The sequence below is a fragment of the Erythrolamprus reginae genome, chromosome 4, assembly GCF_031021105.1.
Source record: "Erythrolamprus reginae isolate rEryReg1 chromosome 4, rEryReg1.hap1, whole genome shotgun sequence".
Classification (NCBI taxonomy): domain Eukaryota; kingdom Metazoa; phylum Chordata; class Lepidosauria; order Squamata; family Dipsadidae; genus Erythrolamprus; species Erythrolamprus reginae.
Window position 1 is genome coordinate 30,031,599 of NC_091953.1, and position 27,671 is coordinate 30,059,269.

General features: G+C 40.6%; 1 protein-coding gene across 1 annotated transcript in view; it reads left to right on the forward strand.

Moving 5' to 3' along the window:
* The first annotated feature begins 1,124 nt into the window (after nt 1-1,124).
* The window catches only part of ARHGAP31 (Rho GTPase activating protein 31), a 146,061-nt gene continuing 119,514 nt past the window's right edge, over nt 1,125-27,671 (forward strand). Inside the window, exon 1 of the mRNA XM_070749932.1 lies at nt 1,125-1,925. Coding sequence (XP_070606033.1) covers nt 1,826-1,925 — 100 coding nt within the window. The 5' untranslated portion in view covers nt 1,125-1,825. The remainder of the gene's footprint in view (nt 1,926-27,671) is intronic.

Here is a 27,671-nt window from a genome sequence, read left to right on the forward strand (position 1 = left end):
ATGTTCCAAGGTGCCAAAATAGAAGCTTTAGTTCCTAACAGTATGGGAAATTCGTTTTTTTCCCATGGTCTTAGGCGACCCCTGTGAAATGGCCATTTGACCCCCAAAGGGGTCCTGACCCCCAGGCTGAGAAACCACTGCTCTATAGCATAATTTTGAGGGTAGGAATTGAAGCAGTTTGTGTTCAGGATGCGAGGGGTCTATAAATATTTTCATGGCCCTCTTTTTGACTCGTGCAGTATACATGTCCTCAATGGAAGGCAGGTTGGTAGCAATTGTTTTTTCTGCAGTTCTGATTATCCTCTGAAATCTGTGTCTGTCTTCTTGGGTTGTAGAACTGAACCAGTTATAGAGATGCAGATGGCAGACTCTATCATTCCTCTGTAGAACTGTATCAGCAACTCCTTGTATCATTCAATGAAACCATGACAGAAATAGCACACATCGGAATGTCGATATGCTTCAACTTTAGAACAGTAGGATGTACAACTATTTCTTTTCAGAAATTGCTGCATACTTTGTTGACTAGTTGTGGAATGCTGCAGCTAGGAGTGGCAGGTTATGATCCAATTTTACGGTTGAAATTTAGGATTCGATACCTTCAATTGGTTTGAGTAAATGAGACGTGTTTGTTCTGCAGGCTTACAAACCTTACGGTTTCCTCCAGTTTGCTTTCTTCATTACTTGCTTGCTCAATCTCTCTCCTCCCTCCCCCATCACTCCGATTATAGAAAACAGAGGAACTCTCAGTCCAATATGAGGAAACATGGGGGAAGAGAGAGAGAGAGCAAGAGAGAGAGAGCAAGAGAGAGGGGGGAGAATCAATAAAAAAGAGTCGAGCATTTATTGAAACCAGCTCTACTCCACTCTCCTCCCCTTGCCCCTCCCTGAATCTTTTTCAGAGTTGACCATTTGTGGAACAGGAAACGTCAGAACACAGAGAGCTGCTATGGGGCCCTGATCTGTGGAAAGATTTCCTTTCAGACTGTCCCGTTATCTTTTAGCTGGTAGGACATTCTTCTCCCTCTCTGCTTTGCTGAAAACTACTCTTTCTGTTCCCCTCCCCTTCTTACACACACTCATACGCACTCATACACACACACACACACACAGAGAGACTTCACTGGCCATACTGCCAAAAAAGTCCATCCTCCCGCCCTCCCCTGCTAACTTCCTTTCAGCATTTCCTGAACTGGATAATCCCAGAATTTGTAATAGCAGAGGAAAGGGGAGAGTGAGTGAGTCAGGAGCCAATTCCTTGTTCTCCTAATACTGTCCAATAACTCTAAAACAGAGCAAGGGGTTTAAAATGTAGAGCCTATATAGATTTGTAGCTCTTCATCACTTCTGAATTTCCCTTCATTTTTTAACGTTGGGAAAAAAATGGATTTGGAGTGTCTGGGTTTTTTTCTATGAAAGACCCAGCTTGATTCAATTTGAAGGCCAGCTTCATTTGATTTGTTGGGAAGAACCTCAGCCAAAATCTGATCTCAGTATTGCTGGAGACACTGGTTTCTTAACTCCCTCACTGAGAACCATCCTGAACTTGGGCTACAAACTATATGCTGCTTCCTGCTGGAGATCTCTGTATGTACTGATCGTTCCCGTCTACAACAGCCTTAGTTGCAACAGCTGAACATCTGGTGGAGATTAATGTTGAGGCATCCGGCTGAAAGTTCTTCTGCACTTTCAATGTTGCTGACCAGAGGCGGGACACAAACAACACAAATCTGAGAACAAGAAGGGAGAACTTTTAACTTATTTGGTGTAATAAGGGGGGTGGGGGGAAGGAAGGAGGGGTAATCCTCTTTTTTGGAACTAACTCATGAAGAACAAGGCAGGAAAGCTGAAACTCAAGAGGAAAGGAGCCACGAGCGTCTTTGGCTGTGAGCTGAGTGAATATCTGGAGAGTACTGGACAAGATGGTAATCAAACATGTTTTCTTTCTTTTTTTACTTTTTCTAACGATGGATCTGCTGTGGTTCTTTAGGGTTGGGAGACTTAGTGGTCAAAATATGGAATTCGTTTATTTCGTGTGCTTAAGATTTTTTTTAACCTGTTGCCTGGTTCTATCGGTGATCGACCAGCAGGGTGCTTATTTCTTGTAAATTTATCGCTGTATGCCAGAGAGAAAGGAGAAAAATTATCTGTAAGACTTGAAGGATATGGAGAAGATGTATTGTATATACTGTACACTAAATTGGAAATGGCTTCCTTTTCAAAGTATGTATGTATGTATGTATGTATGTATGTATGTATGTATGTATGTATGTATGTATATCTCTCTCTGTGTGTGCATGGGTGTGTATATTTGTTTGTGTGTGTGTATGTATATATGTATGTATGTAATATCAGAGTTGCCCCCACCCTCCTTGCCTTTCGTAAGCTCCTTAAAACCCACCTCTGTCGTCAGGCATGGGGGAACTGAGATATTCTCTTCCCCCTAGGCTTATAAAATTTATGCATGGTATGTCTGTATGTATGATTGGTTTCTTAAATTGGGGTTTTTTACATTACTTTTAATATTAGATTTGTTCATATTGTCTTTTTACTGTTGTTAGCCGCCCCGAGTCTACGGAGAGGGGCGGCATACAGATCTAACAAACAAACAAACAAACAAACAAACAAACAAATGCACGTATGTATAAAATTGAGAGAGATGTGGGGGAAAATAGTTGGACAAATGTGGGAGAAACAGATAGTATTTCCTGTGCATTTTATTAGACACCATGTCTTTTGCTTATGATTAATGTTCTCAGATGAACATATGATGTGTCAGACCGTAGGCAGTCCTAGTCTGTTTTTAAAGTAGTTAAAGGAAGAGGAAAGCAGATTCCACCCCCTTCCTCAAATGGACTAAATGGTGAGACACAGTGCTGCTGATGTTTTTTGGAAATTACTTATATCTTCGGAGAGTCTTCGGAGAGGGGCGGCATACAAATCCAAATAATAAATAAATAAATAAATGATGACAAATGTTAAGGATTTCTCTGCACCTTTGTGCCATTCTCATGATCTTAAAATGTTGGTTCTTTAATACGAAATGATCTATTGGTTATATAATTTGCTTGATATCCAATAATAATAGGTGATAGTTATTGTATCTATAGAACAAAAGCCTAGTAAAGGAAGTGCGTTTAGTGTGTTTGAAATAAAGGATATGAGATGGCTGTGCAGTGCCATAAGTTGACAAACTGCATTGCTTTGCTCTTGAGTGCTCTCTCAGATACATTTTCTTGCCTCTAGTAATTGCACAAGGAGTGTTATCTCAAGTTGGTCTTCTTAAAATGCGGAATGCATTTTGCAGAAGGGCATGGCATCTATGGACAAGTATGGCTATGTAAATTGCACAGTAACCTTGCCACCCCTGCAGTACAGCTTTTCTCATTTGATGTTCATTAAGAACTTGAAAAAACAGTAAAGAAGAAACTGAAAAAAGAGATCTCAGTTATTTCAGGTCAAGCACTGCAACTTTTGACCTATCAAATCAAAATAGGCGCAGTCAGTCAACTGTGTTAAAGGATACTTAAAACTAACTCTCCATGGTGTTTTTATTAAAATGCTTAATCCATATCCCACAACTGGAAACTTCTGCTAGCTGAGACAAGGTTTTTTTTCCAGCTATGGAACTCTGACTTTATAACTTTTTATTACATGAAATGTAAGAAATGTTCTGTTAAATAGCTTTTCAATCAGTTGTTGGTTTGATTTGAATCCTTGTTCCCTTGCTATTATAAGGAAGAAAGTGGCCTAATGGGAAATTAGGTAGGGCTAGGAAAAAAAATCCACCTAGACATTGAAGGACCAGGTATTTTGTTGTGTCAATATTATAGCCATAAAATCTTACTGAATTATTGATCAGTTGCAGGGGTGGTTTCCAATTTTTTTTACTACCACTCTCTGGGCGTGGCTTAATTTTGTGAGTATGGCTTAATTTTGTGGGAGTGGCTTGATGGTCATGTGACCAGGCAGGAGTGGTTCAGCAGTCATATGACTGGGTGAGAGTGGTTTTGTAGTCATGTGATTGGGTGGGTGGGGGCTTGATGTTCATAAGACTGGGTGGGCATGGCCAACTTGACGTCACTCATTTCAAGGGTTGGAGTTAGGGTGCCTGGCTTCTCCTCACCTCATGGTCTCAACGAGATACAATTTCTCTATTTATCTACTACTACTAAACATCCAAAATATACTACTTAATGCTATGTATATATGCCATATGTATACATATATATATTACACACAGACATACAAAAATATACATTTTCTACTATATATACTATATGTGTATGTATATACACACACACACACACACTTCTTAGAAGTATACACATTGAATCTCACTTACTTCATTTTGAAAACCACACCCAAAGTCCATTTTCTGCCCTACATTTAACCATAACCTCTGTACATTAGAACATTGCACATGCCTTCAGATGTACTTCCTTAGTTTTCACATGATTGTTAGAGCCAGGGGATATCAAAGATTGATTAAAAAAATGTAGTGAAACCTAACAATGCTCTTGATTAGCAATCAAAAATTTGGCCCAATTGTGGTCATAAATCAAGGACTATCTCTATCTTCCTCTGCATGGCAACCTTGTGCTGGTAATCTACTTCTCCTTTTTGGCAATTTTATTTTATTTTATTCATTTATTTTGTCTAATACACAATACATATAGAAGAGAATAATATATATAAAGAAAAATATAAAATAGAGGAGAAGATATATGAAAGGAAGAAAATATATATGTTATATGAAATAAAGGAAAGACAATTTGACAAGGGACCAAAGGCACACTGGTACACTTATGTACGCCCCTTACTGACCTCTTAGGAACCTGGAGAGGTCAATTGTGGATAGTCTAAGGGAGAAATGTTGGGGGTTAGGGGTTGACACTATTGAGTCTGGTAATGAGTTCCACGCTTCCACAACTCGATTGTTAAAGTCATATTTTTTACAGTCAAGTTTTGAGCAGTTAATATTAAGTTTGAATCTGTTGCGTGCTCTTGTGTTGTTGCGGTTGAAGCTGAAGTAGTCATTGACAGGTAGGACGTTGCAGCATATGATCTTGTGGGCAATACTTAGACCGTGTTTTAGGCGTCGTAGTTCTAAGCTCTCTAGACCCAGGATTGTTAGTCTATTTTCGTAGGGTATTCTGTTTCTAGTGGAGGAGTGAAGAGCTCTTTTGGTGAAATATTTTTGGATGTTTTCAAGGGTGTTGATGTCCGAGATGTGGTATGGGTTCCAGACAGATGAGCTGTATTCTAGGATGGGTCTGGCAAAAGTTTTGTAGGCTCTTGTGAGTAGTGTGAGATTGCCTGAGCAGAAGCTACGTAGGATCAGATTAACAACTCTAGAAGCCTTTTTGGCGATATTGTTGCAGTGGGCTTTAGCACTTAGGTCATTTGATATTAGTATTCCAAGGTCTTTTACTGAGTGTGGGTTGGCTGTGAGAATTTTCTTCTCTTTTAGAGGCACCAAAATAATCCAGACAATGTAAGGTTTCCTGCTGGAGCAGGGAATTGGACTAGATGACCTACAAGGTTCCTTACAACTCTGTTAATGTTAATGTGAGGTTTTTTTTAAACTGGGCAACAGTATTGAATCAAAATCTCACAAACTATGGGCCAGAGGTATTCAAACTTGGCAACTTTAAGACTTGTGGACTTGAAAAATGGTCATAAGTCACTTTTTTCACTGCCATTTTAACTTTGAACAGTCACTAAACTAATAGTAGATATTAAGCACCAACTGCACTTAAAAGGACCAATAGTAAATTAAGGACCAATTGCACTTAAAAGCAGGATACTGCATTACAAACAAAACATTTCCTAAAAACAATATGTCTTAAAAAAAAAAGACATTTCCTACAAACAACAAAACGTCCTGAAAAAAGTTAACAATATCCTTTTAAAGAAACTATTAAAAGCATAAAGAAAAAAAAAAGCTAGAATCAACTGCTCACCGATAAGATGGATGCTGGAATGATGCAGTAAGCAGCCAGATGCTCCAGAGTCCTGCTGAAAGTAAGCTGGACTGGAGGCACACAGAGACAATCCAGTTAGCTAGGATCGCTTGGCAGAGAGTCGAGGCGGCTTAGGCAGCCATGTGAGGCCAGGGACTGAGTGGGTGCTGGCAAGAAAAGCCTGTTGAGTACCCTAGGGCTTCCTGGTCTACATGAGCCTGGGAAATGACTGCAAGGAAGGCCTTGGCCATTCCCAGGGCTCAAGCACACAGTGAAGCCCAATGAGCTCTAAGTAGTTACCTCCCGCCATTGCACACTCCACAAAGATTTCCTCCCAATGATGGGCTCCTACGTGAACGGTCAGGAACGCAGTTCCAGTAGCAAAATTTGGAGCTCCGCCCCCAGAGCACACAATTTGCACTGAAAGATGTTGAAACAAAATTCATAAGCCACGCTTCGTCAGTATTGGCTGGTAGATCTTGCTCCCCTGAGGAATCAGGCTGGGTAGGCTGGTTTTTGATTTTGGAGACGACTTCCTGCTTGTCATTTTGTTTCAGCTCTTTAGCTGTGGTTTCAGAGATCTCAGCAGTTTGTGCCATCTTAATCACCGTCTGTAGGGATGGCTCATCTTCTGTGAGGAGTTTGTTCCGGACGGCTACATTTTTCATGCCGAAGATTAAGGCATCGATGAGCCGGGCTTCAGGGTTGTCAAACTTACATTGTGACATGACGGTGCGGAGACAGGTCACGTATTGATTAATGAATTCGCTGTCATGTTGACTCATCCGGGACTCATACTGGTGCCGGTATACAATGGCCGGTTTGGTGGGCTTGAAATGGGAGGCGAGCTTGGACTTCAAGGTGTCCCATGTCATGGAGTTCGCCACCAGCGGGTCTGTCAGTGTCTGGGCTAGGTCGTAGATCTCGGAGCCACAGTAGTTGAGGAAGATGGCTCTTTTTCTGTCGCTGTCAGCATCTTTCATTCCCACGGCTTCCAGGAAAATCTCAAATTTTGCTATGTAGTTGTCCCAAATGGACTTTTCTGGGTCGAAGAAATCAGGAGCCCGTCCGACAGGCAGGTTGTCCATCGTGGAGATTGTAGGTTCGACCGTCCATCATCGCCAGTGAAGAAGACTGAGGCAGACGGTTCAAAGAAAACTCATTACTCGGTTCAGCTCTTTTGGGAAAGTGATTTCAGCAAGGAACGCGGCTGGCTTTAACACAGAGCCAGACGCTCCTTATATACTTTTCAACCTCCCGCTGAAACTCAACTGTCAATGTCTCAACAAATCAACGTTCAGTACTTATTTACATTGCTTCAATGCATATTTAACAACGCCCACAGTGTGGTAGTAAAAATTTTGGTAGCCCATCACTGTTTCCTCCAAGCTTCGCTGGGCTTCCTTGACTACAAGGGCTGGGGGAATGGCTGCAAGGAAGGCCTCAGCCATTCTCATGACTTGAGTAGATTGTAAGGTCTGGCAGTTTCTTTCCACCACCACCACCACCATCCCGCAGCCATAGGCTAACTTACCTTTAGGCAGCCACAGGAGAAGGCAACATTAACAGGAGTAGGCAAGCCAGGAAGTGATGTGGTTACAAGAGGCCAGGCTGCATGGCCCTATATTGGGCAATTGGTGAGCCAGTGAGTCAGTGAGTGGCAGGCGGGGTAAGGATGGTGTGGACGGGCAGAGTGAGCGAGCAAGTGAGTGACCGGCAGGTAGGGAGGCAGCACATGTGCAGTCCCAGAAACTAAACTTCTGTGCATGTGTAGAAAAAGAAAACTTTTTAAAAAACTCAATTAAAAAAAATTAAATTAAAATATATGGCTGCGCCCATGGACCATCACTGATGGTTCGATGATGTTATTGTGACATCACCAGCAGGTTGCTACCAGTTTGGACAAATCGGTCCAAAGTGGGTGGAACCCACCCCTCATCATTTGGATCGAACCTTTAAAACTAAACAAGGTTCCACTTGTTAATACTGGAATGAAATATCTGGGCTACAATTTAGTTTAAAAAATAGCTGAGTTTGACTTGAGGAAGACTTTAAAATGAGTTGAATCTTGTTGCATTCAAGATGGATCTGGGCTGATTCACATACTTCTACAGTACTTTCCTATGTTTTACTGAATATATTTTCTACCTAGTTTTCTCTTTTTATGATTTGATTGCAATATTATTTGTAATGGTTGCCATGCTTGGGACCATATGGCCTTAATCAGTCATGCCCAACCTCTCTGGCTACACGGACTAGCAACTGTGGCAATGAGTGCCACAGGGGTGGGTTCTAACTTACCTCGCTATTAGTTTGCTTCCTCTCGTGCTGTGAGGCATGCGCATGTATGCACAGTGCTGAAAAATCATATATATACTACTGTCTATACACTAAACCTCTAATGGCTCATTAAAATCATATACAGTGATACCTCGTCTTACGAACCCCTCTTCATACGAACTTTTCATGATACGAACCCAGTGTTTAAGATTTTTTTGCCTCTTATTCTGAACTATTTTCACCTTACGAACCCGAGCAGCAGGGATTTCCCCGAGGCTCCTTGATTCCCTTCACTTTTGCCAGCGCTGCTTTGAATCCCAGCGACAAACTCCCCCTTTCCAAACTGCATGGGGAAAAGACTCATGGAGCTCAAGAGAGGAGAAAGATGTGGGGGAAATGAGCAGGATGGGGTGGGCAAAAACGGGAGGGACCCATGGAGCTCAAGAGAGGAGAAAGGTGTGGGGGAAATGAGCAGGATGGGGTGGGCAAAAACGGGAGGGACTGATGGAGCTCAAGAGAGGAGAAAGGTGTGGGGAAAATGAGCAGGACAGGGTGGGCAAAAACGGGAGGGACTGATGGAGCTCAAGAGAGGAGAAAGGTGTGGGGAAAATGAGCAGAACGGGGTGGGCAAAAACGGGAGGGACTGATGGAGCTCAAGAGAGGAGAAAGGTGTGGGGAAAATGAGCAGAACGGGGTGGGCAAAAACGGGAGGGACTGATGGAGCTCAAGAGAGGAGAAAGGTGTGGGGAAAATGAGCAGGACAGGGTGGGCAAAAACGGGAGGGACTGATGGAGCTCAAGAGAGGAGAAAGGTGTGGGGAAAATGAGCAGAACGGGGTGGGCAAAAACGGGAGGGACTGATGGAGCTCAAGAGAGGAGAAAGGTGTGGGGAAAATGAGCAGAACGGGGTGGGCAAAAACGGGAGGGACTGATGGAGATCAAGAGAGGAGAAAGGTGTGGGGAAAATGAGCAGGACAGGGTGGGCAAAAACGGGAGGGACTGATGGAGCTCAAGAGAGGAGAAAGGTGTGGGGAAAATGAGCAGAACGGGGTGGGCAAAAACGGCAGGGACTGATGGAGCTCAAGAGAGGAGAAAGGTGTGGGGAAAATGAGCAGAACGGGGTGGGCAAAAACAGGAGGGAAAGACCCATGGAGTTCAAGAGAGGCTCTTTTTGCCTTGCTTCGTTGGGACTGCCACCTCTTGCCACCTCTCGCTGTCCCTCCCCCCACTCCGTTAGCCTCAGCTTCGTCTGCCAGCTGCTTTTTTTTTAAAGCCTTAATGTTTTGGATTTTCCTAACGGGCTTGCACGCATTATTGGCTTTTCCATTGATTCCTATGGGAAACATTGTTTCATCTTATGAACTTTTCACCTTACGAACCTCGTCCTGGAACCAATTAAGTTCGTAAGACAAGGTATCAATGTATATACCAGTGTCTATACACTAAACCTCTAAATGGCTCATTATCAAGGTGTGGGGTGTATGGTGTGCTCAGGGAGGGGTAGCAGCTCTGGTGTAGGGGCATGTGGTCTCCTTTTACGGCAGCTCCTTTAGGGCAGCTTTTAGGGCAACTTGTTCACTTTTGGTCTCCACCTGTCACTCAGCTCTCACCTGTGATTCCTAGTAGCTGTAGCATGTGCAGCAACCATACCCTGGGCAACAGCTTCAACAGGCTTCCCAAACTAGGCTGCAAGTAGCCGATGGGTCATTGACCTTTGGCAAGATAGGGACTTGTCTATCCTGAGCCTGTGAAGAAAGATTCCGGTGGACTGAGGGATGAAATCTACTAGAATAGGTCAATGGTCATGAAGGAGGTCTCTGAAAGGAATGTGGTACACAAGACATGAAAGACATCCTGGTCAACTCGAAGGAGAAGGGAAACTCTCACTGCAAACCTCCACTGCCTTGTGGCTATATCCATCATTGGAAAAGGCTTCAGGAGTAAACCTTGAGGCAAAATCCGGAGCTGGAATCCAGGAAGCAGTTTCTAACTGTGTACAGCTACGTTCTGACAACTCCTGTGACGTAGCTAGAACCAATTGTATTGGCCTCTGCCATTCCATTGGATTATTTCAGAGACATGGAGAAGGGGGATCTGTTACTTGGCTAACAGTCTATCTGTTCTGTCGGGCTCTCTGGTAGAATCCTCCTGAAAATTCACAGGTACAAATTTCAGACACACACACGTTTGAAAATTCAAAACGATGTTCTTTATAACAGAAATTCAAATAAACTAAGCACTCTTTTTGTATAGTAAAGAACACTCGTCTCCATACAAACTGGTAATTTTTACAAGTCCCTTATCAGTTCTGAGATACTTAGCTTGCAGCTGTGAGGCAATTCACAGTCCTTCTTCTTTCACGAAGTGAAACACACTTTGCTCTGTTTTAGTTTCAAAGTGGGGAAAAGTTAACACACCAAGGTTGAAGTCAGCAAGGCAGGCACGAAACACAAAGATCAGATAATCCTCCACAATGGCCAAACCCACACGCTGCTATTTATAGCAGCCTCACTAATTACCACAGCCCCACACAACCACAGGTGGCCTCATTTTCTTTGATAATAATCTCTCAGTTGTTGCTGCCTATGCATCGCTCTCCGCATGCGTGGCTATATCATTAACTGTTGTTCCAAATCCAAGGAGGAGCTAGATAAATGGTCTCCTTGTGAGCTGTCTGCCACACTCTCCTCCTCCCTGTCACTCATGTCTTCTTAGTCAGAGGAGCCTTCATCAGCAGATTCCACCGGGAGCAAAACAGGCCTGCGGCATGTGGATGTCTCCTCCACATCCACAGTCCTTGGGGCAGGAGCTGGGCCAGAGCTAACCATAACACTATCCCCCATATTAAGCTACCCAGGCTTCATACTCTGGGGAGTCCAGAGCATGATATCATGGCCTTTTGAGACTGAAGAATGGCAATGCATTAAGGTGTATTTGGCTTAGTATTTCAGAAGCTGTGCTGCTTTGCTCTTGTTTTGTTACAGTTAAGAATGATGCACACATACACAAATTCCAATCCATTATTTATTGTGAAGACAGATATAAGGAGGCCTTGTATTTCTTCCCTGAGTGGGCACTTTCCCACTCAGGGAAGTGATTTGTTTTTCTGGATGATTCAGTTTTAGCGGCAGAGGTCAAGTCAGGGGATTAAAATGAATGAAATGTTGTTTGCTGTTTATTGACTGGCATGTGCTATTGGTTACCACCATGGGAGCTCTAATAAAAACCTATATTGTTACAGGAACAATTAGAAGCCTGAGAGATAAAATAGTAAAGGTTCAATCTGAAAAATAATAGCAGAAGAGATTTTGGAGTTTTGATCCTTTTTTTTTGTGACAGCTAAAAGAACTGGAGTAATATTAACACCAAATTTATCTCTAGGTAGCTGTGATGGCCAACATATATTCAAATGCCATACTTACGAATCTTTCAGCCATCTAAAACTCTTTATATTGGAATCTTTGAGCTGAATTTATTTTTGTTAAGATGGAAAATCAGCCATTGGAAGAGAAGGACTCTTATTCAAATATTTTCTAAAAATTAGAATCATGCAATAATATTGAAATAAACTATTTTCTACCTCTGTGTGAGTGACTTTTATCTGTGAATCAGAGAGACTGAACACCATAATATTTCTGAAAAACGATTTAGGATTCCTTTAAGATCTAGCCTCTTTAGTGAGAATTCCATAATATATGGGATAATATCTTTTCCTTGATTAAACATTCAGAAACAAGACTATGTAGAAAGTGATGTACTTTTCATTTTCCTGTCACTGTAACTTAGATTAATCAACAAAGTGGATATTTATATCACTCTGGATTAGTGATGGGCGAACCCAACGGTGTTTGAGTTCGGCAAGTTCGGCCAAACTTTACGCAAAATTCGGCCGAACCCAAACCGAACCCGAACTCGAATCCGAACGGGGAATCCCTCCCATGAAGAGATTCCGGGGGTGGAGCTTTGACGTCACCGGCAGGTTGCTAAGGACGCCAAGGTGATCACTTCCTGGATTCCATGGAATTCAGGAAGTGATCACCTTGGCGTCCTTAGCAACCTGCCGGTGACATCAAAGCTCTGAATGCCGAACACGACCCCAAACTTTGCCCAAAGTTTGAAAAAATTTCGTGTTCGTGTTCAGCATACCGAACACCACAAAATTCGGTATGGACCCAAATTGTGCGGGTTTGGTTCGCCCATCACTACTCTGGATCATAAGTTGCCAAACCATTTATAGATTATATAACCTTCATTAAAACAATTAAAAGTTCACACAAGTCAGGAATTATATCAGGCAAGAAATTATAGAAACCAGGAGATTGGGGAAGAAGCAATAAAATTTTATCAATGTTGACTAATCCTTTTTAAATAATTAGACAGACACAAAACAAACATAAAACATATACAAGGGTTTTTATCCACCCACTCTTTTCAGAAGTTTTACATACATAAAATTTCTAGAAACAATATACAGTGATCCCTCGAGTTTCGCGATCTCGATCTTCGCGAAACGCTATATCGCGATTTTTCCACCCGATGACGTCACTCTCTTCCTTCCTTTCTCATCTTTCTTTCTCTCTCTCTTTCTCTATCTTGCTTCTTCCCCTCTCACACTCTCTTCCTCCCTCTCTCATCTCTTTCTTTCCTTCTCTCTCTTTCTCTATCTCTCCCCCTCTTGCTGGCGGCGGACGGCGGGAGGCGGGCGGGCGAGCGGGGGCATCAGTGAGGAGCCGGGGTTTCCCCTTTGCGTGGGCGGCCGGGAAGACCCAGGGAAGGTTCCTTCGGCCGCCCAGCAGCTGATCTGCTCGGTAGCGCAGCAGCAGCGAGGAGCCGAATCGGGGTTTCCCCGCACGCAAAGGGGAAACCCCGATTCGGCTCCTCGCTGCTGCTGCACTACCGAGCAGATCAGCTGCTGGGCGGCCGAAGGAACCTTCCCTGGGTCTTCCCGGCCGCCCACGCAAATGGGAAACCCCGGCTCCTCGCTGATGCCCGCCGCTTGCCCGCCCGCCAGCAAGAGGGGGAAGACCCAGGGAAGGTTCCTTCGGCCGCCCAGCAGCTGATCTGCTCGGCAGCGCAGCAGCAGCGAGGAGCCGAATCGGGATTTCCCCTTTGCGTGGGCGGCGGGGAACGCAAACTCCACCATCTACGCATGCGCGGCCATAGAAAAAAAGGGTGCGCATGCGCAGATGGTGTTTTTACTTCCGTAACCCTACATCGCGAAAAATCGATTATCGCGAGGGGTCTTGGAACGGAACCCTCGCGATAATAGAGGGATCACTGTATAGTCTTATTTACCTACTACTTCTTTATCAAATGTTCAATTTATTTAAATATTCTCTGTAATTATCTATGAACTAACCATTATTTATTTTTCCCTTAATCTTTTGTTCTAACCAATTGTAAACCTTGTCCCAGACTTTATAATATTATGCTTCATCTCCATTTCGGCGCATTCTACAATTTTCTTAATTAATTCTTCCTCTTGTGGGATTTCTTCCCCTTTCTATTTTTGTGCAAAAAATATTCTAGCCACCATTAGGATATGTATTATCAAATATTGAATTTCCTTTATATAGTTTTTGGAAAATATTCCTAATAAGAAAAATTCTGGGCCCTTTTTATTTCACATTTTGTAATTGACTAATCCTAAGGGGCATGCATAAGTACAGCAGAGTACCTTCCGTCCCCTGTCCTAATTTTTCTCTTTTACTAGTATCATGTATATAAATATTATATCTTTATATACCACCAATACATACGTGACAAAACAAAATAAACAAAATAAATAAATAATAACATTTTCACCTATATTTTTCCTCATGAACCAATATGATTTTAACTGGGTTTTTAGATTAATGGTGTCCAGCTTTATTCTATCTGAACAGTGGAAATAAAATCATATTTGTGATCATCCAAAATCCTAGTTACAGTTTTAACAAGGCCACCAATAGCCAGCATCCCAGCTGAAAGCATAGCCTGCTTTAAAAGGTTTCCTTAAAAAGGAAAGTCTAGATGTAGTCACAGGAAGTGGTTTTGGCAATTTTCCCTCTTGGTCAATTCTTAACATTTACCTTTGTCTTATGCAAGAAGGAGAGGAGAGTGTTCATTGTGCTCCTAAAAATACTTATTTTCTGCTTTTCTCTTAGCATAACCTTTTGTTTGATTACTACAGAAGAACAAGAATATTTCGTTCATGGGAGGCCTTTGAAAAACAAAGATTAAACTGCGGTGGCCAACAATTTGGAGCAAAACAAAATGAAGGATCATTTCTTATGTCCCAGTAGTTAACAGATGAAAGAAGAACAACATCAGGCTTGTTGATACATTTGGAATAGCTCAATAAAATATACTTAGATGAATCATGATTTAATTGATTGATTGATTAGGTTATTGAAAACTCCTATTTATTTATTTATTTATTTATTTGATTTGTATGCCGCCCCTCTCCGTGGACTCGGAGCGGCTAACAACCGTGATAAAAACAGAATGTAAAAATCCAATACTAAAACAGCTAAAAACCCTTGTTATAAAACCAATCATACATACAAACATACCATGTATAAATTGTAGAAGCCTAGGGGGAAAAGAATATCTTAGTTCCCCCATGCCTGATGGCAGAGGTGGGTTTTGAAGAGCTTACGAAAGGCAAGGAGAGTGGGAGCTGTTCTAATCTCTGGGGGGAGTTGGTTCCAGAGGGCTGGGGCCGCCACAGAGAAGGCTCTTCCCCTGGGCACTGCCAAACAACATTGTTTAGTTGACGGGACACGGAGAAGGCCCACTCTGTGGGACCTAATTGGTCGCTGGGATTTCTGACTCATAATGAAACTTACTTGTTTTGTTACTGCCATTTGGGCCTTTTATAACTAAAGTATGCTTCTCCTTTAGATGGGGTTAAATGAGAAACAGGTAGATTGATGTTCACCAGATACTACTTCAAAATGTTTATTCCATTTAGTCAACAGGGTCTGTAGCTGCAGTTTATTTTATTTATTTAGTGTATGGCATTTAAGAGGTCATTCAATCATTGATATACAACACTAATGAAAAACATTATAAATACAAACACAAATATAAGTTTACGTAAAGCACTAGCCTATTCACACACACATATGTGTGTGTATGTGTATGTATATATAAAATATATGTGGACAGTACAATATTAATTTATTTATTTATTTGGTTAGATTTCTATGCCATCCTTCTCCGCAGACTCAGGGTGGCTTACAACAGTAAGAATACAATACAATACAATACAATACAATACAATACAATACAATACAATACAAAGATTTATGATTTATTAGACTTGTATGCCGCCCCTCTCCGGAGACAATACAATACAATACAATACAATACAATACAAGTGAAACCCAACCTAAAACTAATACTTAAAACCCCAATGACATAAAAAAACATTCATTCAACAACAGTCACACAATCACATCTACGATGGTGGGGGCAGGGTTATGGATCTTTGGAGGGAGTTGGTTCCATTGGGCTGGGGCAGCCACAGAGAAGATTATTCCCCTTAGCCCTGCCAGATGGCATTGCTTAGCTGACAGGACCTGAGAAGGCCAACTCTGTGGGACCTAACCACCCGTTGGGATACAGGAGGTTTACGGTCCCGTAAGTAATATATGAGGTCAAATATTAAATTAAGGTAAAACCATAATAACATCATGATAATACAGAGCCATAGAATTACAATGGGACAGGTGTTATAATTCAGTATCTAAGGAAGCTAACCAGTTAACTGCTTCTGGTATGGCTGTGATGAGATCATCCCAAATAACTTGAAATTTCCTGAGGAAAGATTCTCAAACTCTGTCATGGTCAGGATCATGGAAATCGTAATGTGAAATATCTGGATACCATTAGATTGCATCTCAGATCTGGATGATAATTCAATTCACCTTTTGCATTTTTCTCATCTAGCCTGACTATTTTATCTGTGAAGGGACCACTATTTGCCTTCAAGGGACCACAAAGCTGGACATTATTTATAATAAAACCTCTTAATCCTACACTCTCATTGCAGCTGAGATATCTTTTTTTCCCCCTTGCTTCCTGGCACATTAATATCATGGAAACTGTTGTTTTTTTGCTAGTGCCTACTTATACAAAAACCAGAAATCAAAAGACTCTTTGTAGTGAAGAAACTAGAATGTCACAAGACGTTCCGAAAAAAAAAGTTGATTTGCTAGGCTTAGTAATCATAGAGCGTATTCAATTCATAATTCATAATGACAAGTAGAATTTTCTACTATGTAAATTCTATTATCACAAAGCCATCAAATTATTTTTTTTAAAAAATCCTAATGGCAGTAATTGCAACACCAACAAGTGGAAAATAAGAAAAAAGAGAGAATAGACAGGAAAGTTGTGAGTTGGACCAAGAAACTTGAAGAATATACTGCATTGCATTGTACTTAGATTTTGTGTGTTTGTGTGTCCTGTAAAATTAACCCATACCTGGTGTTCTGTCGGGCTCTCTGGTAGAATCCTCCCAAAAATTCACAGGTAGAAATTTCAGACATACATACGTTTGAAAATTCAAAACAGTGTTCTTTATAGTGAAAATTCACTTAAACTAAGCACTCTTTTTGTATAGCAAGGAGCACTCTTCTCCAAACAAACTGCTAACTTATACAAGTCCCTTATCAGTTCTGTGATACTTAACTTGCAGCTGTGAGGCAATTCACAGTCCTTCTTCTTTCACAAAGTGAAACACACTTTGCTCTGTTTTAGTTTCAAAGCAGGGAAAAATCAGCACTCAAAAAGTCAAAGTCAGTAAAGCAGTCACGAAACACAAAGATCAGATAATCCTCCACAATGGCCAAACCCACACGCTGCTATTTATAGCAGCCTCACTAATGACCACAGCCCCACCCAACCACAGGTGGCCACATTTTCTTTGATAATAATCTCTCAGTTGTTGTTGCCTATACATAGCTCTCTGCATGTGTGGCTGTATCATTAACTCTTGTTCTGAATCCAAGGAGGAGCTAGATAATTGATCTCCTTCTGAGCTGTCTGCCACGCTCTCCTCCTCCCTGTCACTCATGTCTTCTTGGTCAGAGGAGCCTTCATCATCAGATTCCACCGGGGGGGGGCAAAACAGGCCTGCAGCATGTGGGTGTCTCGCCCACATTCACAGTCCTTGGGGCAGGAGCTGGGCCAGAGCTAACCACAACACCTGGAAGATTCTTGTGGGTGAAAATTCTCATTGAATGCATGCCTTTTATTTCATGTACATTTTTAATAATTATACAAGTGACAGGTATGGATTTTGGTGATACAAATCAAACAAATGAAGAAGCAATGATTAAGAGAGGTAGCATGAAAGAAGTGAGAAGAATGGGGCAAATTCTAGAAAAACTAAAATGGATGTATTTTTCTCCATCTGTTTTTCTTTGCTTGATGCTCTGCTTGTGTCTATCCACAGGATCAACACATCCTGGCAACATCCATTTCAGCTATATCCTCATAATATTACTTTTATCCCCAGCTTATGAGTGAAAATCACTGTTAGCTGTACAATAAAACCTCACTTTAATAGACCAAGAAATACTTCCATTGAATATAAACGGAATATGAAATTCTGTTATTCAATTTACATCATTTGGAGAATGACATCGTACAGATTATATACATTGATGTAAATGAAATAAATTAATACAAATAAAATAAATTTAACAATCCCCTCTTTCATTTCCCCCTATGAACTATCCAGTGAGTCTTTTTCTAGGAATGTCTGGACTTTTTTTTTCTCTGCTGCATGCAAATCTTCTAACTAGGGGTTCCTAAGCTCTAACCTCTTTTGCAATTGAGAATAGGATAATGGGACAAAATAGTAATTGGAAATAAAGATAATGAAATTTATATTAAAAAAATTCCTGTTGAATTTGGTTGAAATGCTGTAACTTTGTATTGGAGAAAGATTCATAGGATGTGGTTTTCATGGTAATGCTTTATATTTAAGAGTATCTTAAGTGTTTGTATTTGACCTACAGCCGGGCTTGGGTAGCACGGGCCTGTAATCCAGTGTGGAGGCTGAGGCTGGTGTGGATAGCTTGAGCTCACGTGTTCGAGGCTGCCGGGAATTATCGGCTAGTGAAGTGCCGACGGTCAGGAGACGGTTACCCTTAGCTGACAGGGGTGAACTGGGCCATGTGTTGTGTGTAAATGTTGCAGCCTGAGCAATACAGTCTTTTAAAAATATATATATATAAAAATAAGAGTTTGTATTTGAAGAGTAGTTATGGGTGTTTTATAATAAAATCAAAGTCTTCTGCTTCTGGTGAGTTGAAAGTGAATATGTTGAAGGTACAGATTACTAATCGCAGGTCTGTTTTTTACGTTCCCACTATAATATGCCAAGAAAGATATTGTATGGCTCGAAATACACCTCATCTGTCCGTGTATCTCAATCACAAAGTCTTTGTAACTATTAGTAGAAGTGTCAAGAGGAGATGTATTAATTCTTTCCTTTTTCTCATAATGTTTGAAGCCAGCTAAATCTCCATGCTGAACGGCTTTCTCAAAACTTGAGGATTTTTTCTTGTGCAGTATCTAAAAATTGGGTAACTCATGATGAAAACCTCACAAGAGGAAATTTCTCAGACTAATTGCAACTCTAGTGGTTGCACATATACTATATTTTGCAATCTTGAGACATATAAACTACTTCTTAGTTCTATGGTTTTATTTTTGTTTTACTTGGTCTATCCCAGGGTAGAACTTATTATTATGAAATACACATTGGAAAACTCATATTTTTTTCCAGTTTATTCATAATCAAAAGAAATTTCTTTTATGGCAGCCTTCCCTAATTTCATGCCTTCGATATATTTGTCTGAATTCTCCGGTAGTTTCCAACAAGAATGTTAAATATAGCAGCCTTCAGGTAATTCTCATTCAGCTATCACTCATTCAGTGAAATTACAATTGCTGAATGAGAAGAATTATGACGGCTCCTTGTAGTTCTGGCCACCTGATTGTGTCAAGCTTGGCAAATGGCTCTCAAATACAAAGGTTGAAGCACCTGGCAGCCATGATCACAGGATACTCTTTACTTTTTTAGTTCTATTTTTGTTCATGGGTTGTTGCATTTAATTGTTAAATGTAGTTTTGCCTTTTGTCTACATTTTTAAATATTTAAATTTAAAAGTTTGATTGATAGGATGGTGTTTGATGCATCACCTTCTTGTTTATATCTGTTCAGAAGTGTCATGATATTCATTTATTTGTTTGTTTGTTTATTTGCTTGTATGCCACCCCTCTCGGGGAGGTTAACAACAATAATAAAACAGCATGTGACAAATCTAATATTAAAATAACTGAGAAACCCTTATTAAAAACCAAACATACACACAAATATACCATGCATAACTTGTATAGGCCTGAGGGGAAAGGAATATCTCAATTCCCCCATGCCTGACGACAGAGGTGGGTTTTAAGGAGCTTACGAAAGGCAAGGAGGGTGGGGGCAATTCTGATCTCCGGGGTGAGCTGGTTCCAGAGGGTTGGAGCCGCCACAGAGAAGGCTCTTCTTCTGGCTCCCGCCAAACAACATTGTTTAGTCGACGGGACCCGGAGAAGGCCAACTCTGTGAGACCTAACTGGTCGCTGGGATTCGTGCGGCAGAAGGCGGTCCCGGAGATATTCCGGTCCGATGCCATGAAGGGCTTTATAGGTCATAACCAACACTTTGAATTATTCTTGAAGTTGTAATCACATGTAGATTTACTTATGATTAAGGTCCCATTCTGTAGCTCTGAAATTCCACAGACAATTCATACTGAGGCAGGAATGTTTGCTCAAACTGTTTGCAACCTGCTGGTGATGCCACGATGATGTCAGGGACCCAGTTTGATCAGTGCTGTTCCGTGGGCACTGCCATCTTCTTTTAAGTAATTAATTTTTTAAAAATTATTTTTTCTTCTAAGCATGTGTAGAAACTGAGTTTCCAGCACTCTGCATGTGGTCCCCATCTTGTTTTTGGCTTTTCTGCCTGCACATGCGCACCCACTTTGCACACCCACACTCACATGGCGCGAGGGGAAGCAAACCAGCAGCAAGGCAAGTTAGAATCCTGAGGTAATGTACTGAGGTAATAATAGGCTAGTTATGACACTAGTAGGATGGAATGGTCTGTGTGTCAGTTAAAAATAAGAGCAAAGGTACAAATGAAAACGGAGCATTGGCTAGAGCTTGAGAGTGAGATACAAGGCAACAAGATTACACATTCTTCTAACATGGAGACAAGCTTTTAGAAACATAGAAACATAGAAGATTGACGGCAGAAAAAGACCTCATGGTCCATCTACTCCACCCTTATACTATTTCTTGTATTTTATCTTAGGATGGATGGATGTTTATCCCAGGTATGTTTAAATTCAGTTACTGTGGATTTACCAACTGCGTCTGCTGGAAGTTTGTTCCAAGCATCTACTACTCTTTCAGTAAAATAATATTTTCTCACGTTGCTTCTGATCTTTCCCCCAACTAACCTCAGATTGTGCCCCCTTGTTCTTGTGTTCACTTTCCTATTAAAAACACTTCTCTCCTGAACCTTATTTAACCCTTTAACATATTTAAATGTTTCGATCATGTCCCCCCTTTTCCTTCTGTCTTTTATTTTATTAGTTTCATTCAGTCATCAGTTTCATTGTGTTCAGCTATATGAAATTTTCAGAAAATTCTGAAATTTGTATTGTGATTTTTCAAAACCAATTTGTTTATATAACAAGTAAAATAATAATTTATTTTTTAAAAATTTAGAGATTCAGGATTTTTAAAAAAGTAAATACACTAGGCATACGAGGGTTATCCAGAAAGTAAGGTTACAACACACGTAGCTTTTACGGGGAATGTTTGTGGGGGAAGTTGGTAATCAAAGTGTTGGTTATGACCTATAAAGCCCTACATGGCATAGGACCAGACTATCTCCAAGACCACCTTCTGTCGCCCAAATCCCAGCAACCGGTGAGGTCCCACAGAGTTGGTCTCCTTAGGGTTCCGTTGGCCAAACAATGTCAGCTGGCAGGACCTAGGGGAAGAGCCTTCTCTGTGGGGGGCCCGACTCTCTGGAATCAGCTCACCCCGGAAATTCTCACTGCCTCCACCCTCCTTGCCTTCCAAAAGAGCTTAAAAACTCATCTTTGCCACCAGGCCTGGGGTTTCTAGATATTCCCCGAAAACCAATGAATGCTTTTTGTATGATTGTCGAATGAATATTTAATGGAAGTTTTTTTAAATTACAATTTTTAAGATTGTTTTTTTAATGTATTATTAATTGGATTGCTTATTATTGTTTCTCGTATATGCTGTGAGCCGCCCCGAGTCCTCAGAGAGGGGTGGCATCCAAATCCAAATCCAAATACAAACAAACAAACAAACAAACAAATAAAAAATAAATAAAAAATAAATAAATAAAAATAATAAAAAAACAAATAAAAATAATAAATTAAATAATAAATAATAAATAATAAATAATAAAAAATAAATAATAAATAATAAATAATAAAAAATAAATAATAAATAATAAATAATAAATAATAAATAATAAATAATAAATAATAAATAATAAATAATAAATAATAAATAATAAATAATAAATAATAAATAATAAATAATAAATAATAAATAATAAATAATAAATAATAAATAATAAATAATAAATAATAAATAATAAATAATAAATAATAAATAATAAATAATAAATAATAAATAATAAATAATAAATAATAAATAATAAATAATATCAGACAGACAGACAGACAGACAAACACTATTGTGTTGCGGGAAGCCAGCAGAAGAGAATGAGCAGTGTCAGTGGTCAGTAGATCATTGACTGGCATTGTGGTGAAGGTTAGAGGTGAGCATCCTCATTCCGTTTCCCTTCAAGTGCAAAGTGCGCACTTGAATGCTGCTGCGATGGGTTCCCAAAATGCTTACTGAAGTGCACAAAATTGACAAAGTCAGTGCTGCACGAGAATTTCTTGACCGTTTCGAGATTGAGCGTTTTCTCAACTGTATAGTGACAGGAGATAAAAACATGGACTTATCACCATACTCGAGAGAGCAAATGTCAATCAATGCAGTGGTGTCATACCCATTCTCCTTCAGCCAAAAAGTTCAAAACTTGGTAATCGGCAAGGATTGCACACAAATCTTGGGCACCCATCACAGCAGTGTACATACCCTTAGCATTCAGGTAGTGTATTAGAGTGTGCACTTCACAGTTGGAGGGAAACGGAATGAGGACACTCATCTCTAACCTTCACCACAATGTCAGTTGATGATCTACTGACCACTGGCACTGTTTGTTCTCTTCTAATGGCTTCCCACTACATGATACCAACTTCCCCCATGAACTTTGCCCATGAGAGCTATGTGCCTTGTAACCTTACTTTCTGGATAATCCTCATATTTTAAACTATCCTTGTCTGCAACCAATGATTATCCATGGACATCCAACTTTTATCCTACAATGCTAGAGCTGTCTTGCTATTATGGAAGAAAATATCTCGGAAGGTTCTAGCTTTGGTCTCCAGGTGGGGCTGGAAGTTGCTTCCTGTAGGTGAAGCAACATAGAGTGAAATAGAGCAGAGTTTGACTTGGCAGCTACTTGTATTTCATGACTTCCTTTGTGAGCATATAATGAAAGTGGTCAAGCTCTTTTTTTTTAGAGAGATGCAGTAACAATAACAGATTGCGCTGCCACTCTAGGATCGTGTCAGTTTTTTTCTTGAACTTCCTTTAGGAAAACCTTTAAAGCCCTTCATGGCACTGGACCAGAATATCTCCAAGACCGCCTGCTGCCGCACGAATCCCAGCAACCGATTAGGTCCCACAGAGTGGGCCTTCTCCGGGTCCCGTCAACTAAACAATGTCGGTTGGCGGGCCCTAGGGGAAGAGCCTTCTCTGTGGTGGCCCCGACCCTCTGGAACCAACTCCCCCCGGAGATTAGAACTGCCCCTACTCTCCTTGCCTTTCGTAAGCTCCTTAAGACCCACCTTTGTCGTCAGGCATGGGGGAACTGAGACATTTCCCCCGGGCATATACAATTTATGAATGGTATGTCTGTATGTATGTTTGTTTAGAAAATGGGGTTTTTAAAATATTTTTAAACTGTAATTTAGATTTGTTGTAAACTGTTTTCACTTGTTGTGAGCCGCCCCGAGTCTGCGGAGAGGGGCGGCATACAAATCTAAATAATAAATAAATAAAACACAAAATTAGACAAGCACATAGGAGAAGGAATAGGAGGGGGAAAAAAGAAAAAGACTTTCATGTTGTTTGCTTCAATATTGATATATTTTTTCTTTCTTCTGATACTTTCTTTGGTCTAAAAAGAAACACTTTTTGCGCCAAACCCCAAATCTGCTGTCCAGATGTGAATTCAGTTTTCTGTGTTATTTTACTCTCCTTCTCCCCCTACTTCTGTTGGCATATACTTTTACAACAGGGTCATGTGTTCTTGTCTGGAGAATGTATGGATGAAGGATGATACATTTTCCCCTAATTGTCATACAATTTTGGCTTGAGAAAATGTAAAGACCCTCATTAATAAATTTAGTGATAAGCCTGCTGGAATGGTGCAACTAGTTATCTATCCATGATCAGAAAGTTTCTATTTCAATAAACTCCAGGACATCCTGCCTGATAGATTGCCTGAGAAGCCCTCATCCTTTCTGTTTTGAGAGAATCCATAAGAGCCCTTCACTCCTCCACTTGAAACAGACTAGACTTTCAATCCTGGCCCTAAAAAGCTTAGAACTAAGATGCCTTAAACAAGATCTAAGTATTGCCCACAAGATCATATGCTGCAACGTCCTTCCTGTCGGCGACTACTTCAGCTTCAACCACAACAACACAAGAGCACACAACAGATTTAAACTTAATATTAACTGCTCCAAACTTGACTATAAAAAATATGACTTCAGTATTTATTTATTTTATTTATTTATCAGATTTGTATGCCGCCCCTCTCCGTAGACTCGGGGTGGCTAACAACAATAATAAGACAATACGAACAAATCTAATATTTAAGTTTAAGTTAAATTAAAAAACCCTAATTTGAGAAACCAATCATACATACAGACATACCAAGCATAAATTTTATAAGCCTAGGGGGAAGGGAATATCTCAATTCCCCCATGCCTGATGACAGAAGTGGGTTTTAAGGAGCTTACGAAAGGCAAAGAGGGTGGGGGCAACTCTGATCTCTGGGGGGAGTTGGTTCCAGAGGGTTGGGGCTGCCACAGAGAAGGCTCTTCCCCTGGGTCCTGCCAGACGGCATTGTTTAGTTGACGGGACCCGGAGAAGGCCAACTCTGTGGGACCTAACTGGTCGATGGGATTCGTGTGGCAGAAGGCGGTCCCGGAGATATTCTGGTCCGATGCCATGAAGGGCTTTATAGATCATAACCAACACTTTGAATTGTGACTGGAATTGAATTGCAACCAATGCAGACTAACCGAGTTGTCGAAGCGTGGAACTCATTACCAGACTCCCCAAACCCTCAGCACTTTACACTTGGATTATCCACGGTTGACCTATCCAGATTCCTAAGAGGTCAGTAAGGGGCGAGTACAGGTGCACTAGAGTGCCTTCTGTCCCCTGTCCTATTGCTTTCCTATATCTCCTATACCTTTCTTCTATTCCTATATCTCTTATTCTATTCTTTCATTGATATGTTCATTGACACGTTCCTATATCTTCTCTTCTATTCTTTCTTAGATATATTTTACTATGAGTATATCCTCTATAACCTTCATCATGTATTTTATTATGTGTATACCCACTAAAACCCTCATTGTGCATTGGACAAAATCAATCAATCAATAAAATAAATAAATCAATAAACTCCAGGACATCCTGCCTGATAGATTGTCTGAGAAGCCCTCAACCTTTCTGTTTTGAGAGAATCCAGAGCTTGAAGAAGAAGTTGTTGGGATAACCCAGGGGGTCTCCAACCTTGGCAACTTTAGGACTTGTGGAATTCAACTCCCAGAATTCCTCAGTCAGATTTGTAAAGCTTGGAGATCCCTGGGATAGACCATTCAAGTGACGTCTTCATTCAGACGCTCCTTAATACTCTATATGTCTTTGTCCCCTCTTTATGAAGGAGGGCACATTTCCAAAACATTAAACTATAAGTCCAATTAATTTCATCCATGCTTTTTGTTTAATCAGAAAACTTATGCTTATTTCAGGACTTATATGTTTATTCATTAATAAAATAATGCTGGAGGCTGATGCTTAGCTTTGCAGCATGCTTTATGTTATTTAATGAAATAGGGATTTTCTTTTTTTTAAAAAGAATCAAATATTAAATGGAGTAGAGAGACTGGAGGGCATCAAAAATGTATCTGTGGGGTGTACTGATTTATGGAAGGAAAGCTCCAGAATAAATTGAGTATCAAATCATCCCCTTATGCTTTTAACCACTTTAGATTCTAGAGCCAACTACTTGGGCTAGCACCAGAGTACAGCTGGGGAAAAGCAAAATGCTTCTCACAACCAATCTTAATTTATATTCTTATTTCTATATCAATCTGTCACTCATTTAAATGTGAATATGGTCATTCATCTGGAACTCTAAGAATGTCCAGAACTGAATAATCACAACTCTGGTTATATTTCCTTGCGTATACATAGTAGGATACATAGTAGGATGTATATATGTCACATGTCTTTTTTGCTGAATTTGAAAATTAAGGGAGACTAGGATAGATCTATTTCTGCCTTAATTTGGCCTCATCAGCTAGCCATACCCCACTGGGACTTGAACCTGCAACCTTTGCATTGTAAGGCAGAGAATTATCCTCTAGGCTACAGTATCCAATCCCTTCAACTCTGCACCAGGGAACGGTTACATATTTTTGTGTCGAATCACCCTGGTGTATTGAAGGAACATCACAGCTCCTTATTTTGCCTCTCGGCCCAACCCATGGCCATTTCCAAGGCATTTAATTTTATTGATAGCCGACAATTCTATCTGTACGTGTCACATGGTTTTTTTTGCTGAATTTGAAAATTAAGGGAGACTAGGATAGATCTATTTCTGCCTTATTTTGGCCTCATCAGCTAGCCATACCCCACTGGGACTTGAACCTGCAACCTTTGCATTGTAAGGCAGAGAATTATCCTCTAGGCTATATATAGGCTGAAGACATAAGTATAGCTACAATATAGTATTGTGGTGGGATTGCAGTGGTTAGAACGTTGAGTCAGAAGACCACTGACAGCTCGGCAGTTTGAAATCTGAGAATGAGCGGTGTGATGGAATGCACACTTGTCAATTTGTTCCAGCTCCTGTCAGTTTAGCAGTTCAAAAGCATACAAATGCAAATAGATAAATAGGTGTCATCTTGGTGGGAAACTAACAATGAAAGGATCCCCTTAGGGCATCCCCTGCGCAATGTTGATGCCACCGGAAAATACTCTCAAACTGGAAGTGCCTTGGTAGGTGCCACAAATGTGGTAGTATAGTATTAAAGACCTCAGAGACAAAGTACTTTAACTGCACAGCCAATGCTATTATGCAATTCTGAGATCCCAAAGCTATTGTGAGTGTTTGGGGTGGGGAGGATAATCCTAAAAAGAGGGCAAGTCTTAAAACTTACTTTTTGACTCAGGTTTTTCAGAGTTTGGTAGGTATTTAGCAGTTAGCTGTCATGTTAATTTTAAAATAGGATATTAAAATTATTTTATGTTATATGGTTATATTTATTTATTCATTTTATTTTATTTATTGGATTTGTATGCTGCCCCTCTCCGTGGACTCGGGGCGGCTAACAACAGTGATAAAACAACATGTGACAATCCAATAGTAAAACAATTAAAAATCCTTATTATAAAACCAAACATACATACAAAACATACCATGCATAAATTGTAAAGGCCTAAGGGGGAAAGAATCTCAATTCCCCCATGCCTGACGGCAGAGGTGGGTTTTAAGAAGCTTACGAAAGATGAGGAGGGTGTGGGCAATTCTAATCTCTGGGGGGGAGTTGGTTCCAGAGGGCCGGGGCCGCCACAGAGAAGGCTCTTCCCCTGGGTCCCGCCAAATGACATTGTTTAGTTGATGGGACCTGGAGAAGGCCCACTCTGTGGGATATATGTCTATTTGTAAAGTAGCTAAAGCCATTGATGTGGCATTGTCTGCCTGCCTGCCTGCCTGCCTGCCTGCCTGCCTGCCTGCCTGCCTGCCTGCCTGCCTGCCTGCCTGCCTACCTACCTACCTACCTACCTATCTATCTATCTATCTATCAGGTCCATTGCCGAGTATTGTGCGAGGTGGTCTATATGACTCTGGCATTTGGATTGGAAAAAAAATGAATTCAAGCTTTTGTAAAGTTGTTTCTTTAAATATAAAAGTGAAGAGTTTTTCTACACATTTTGTATTCTGCTGGCT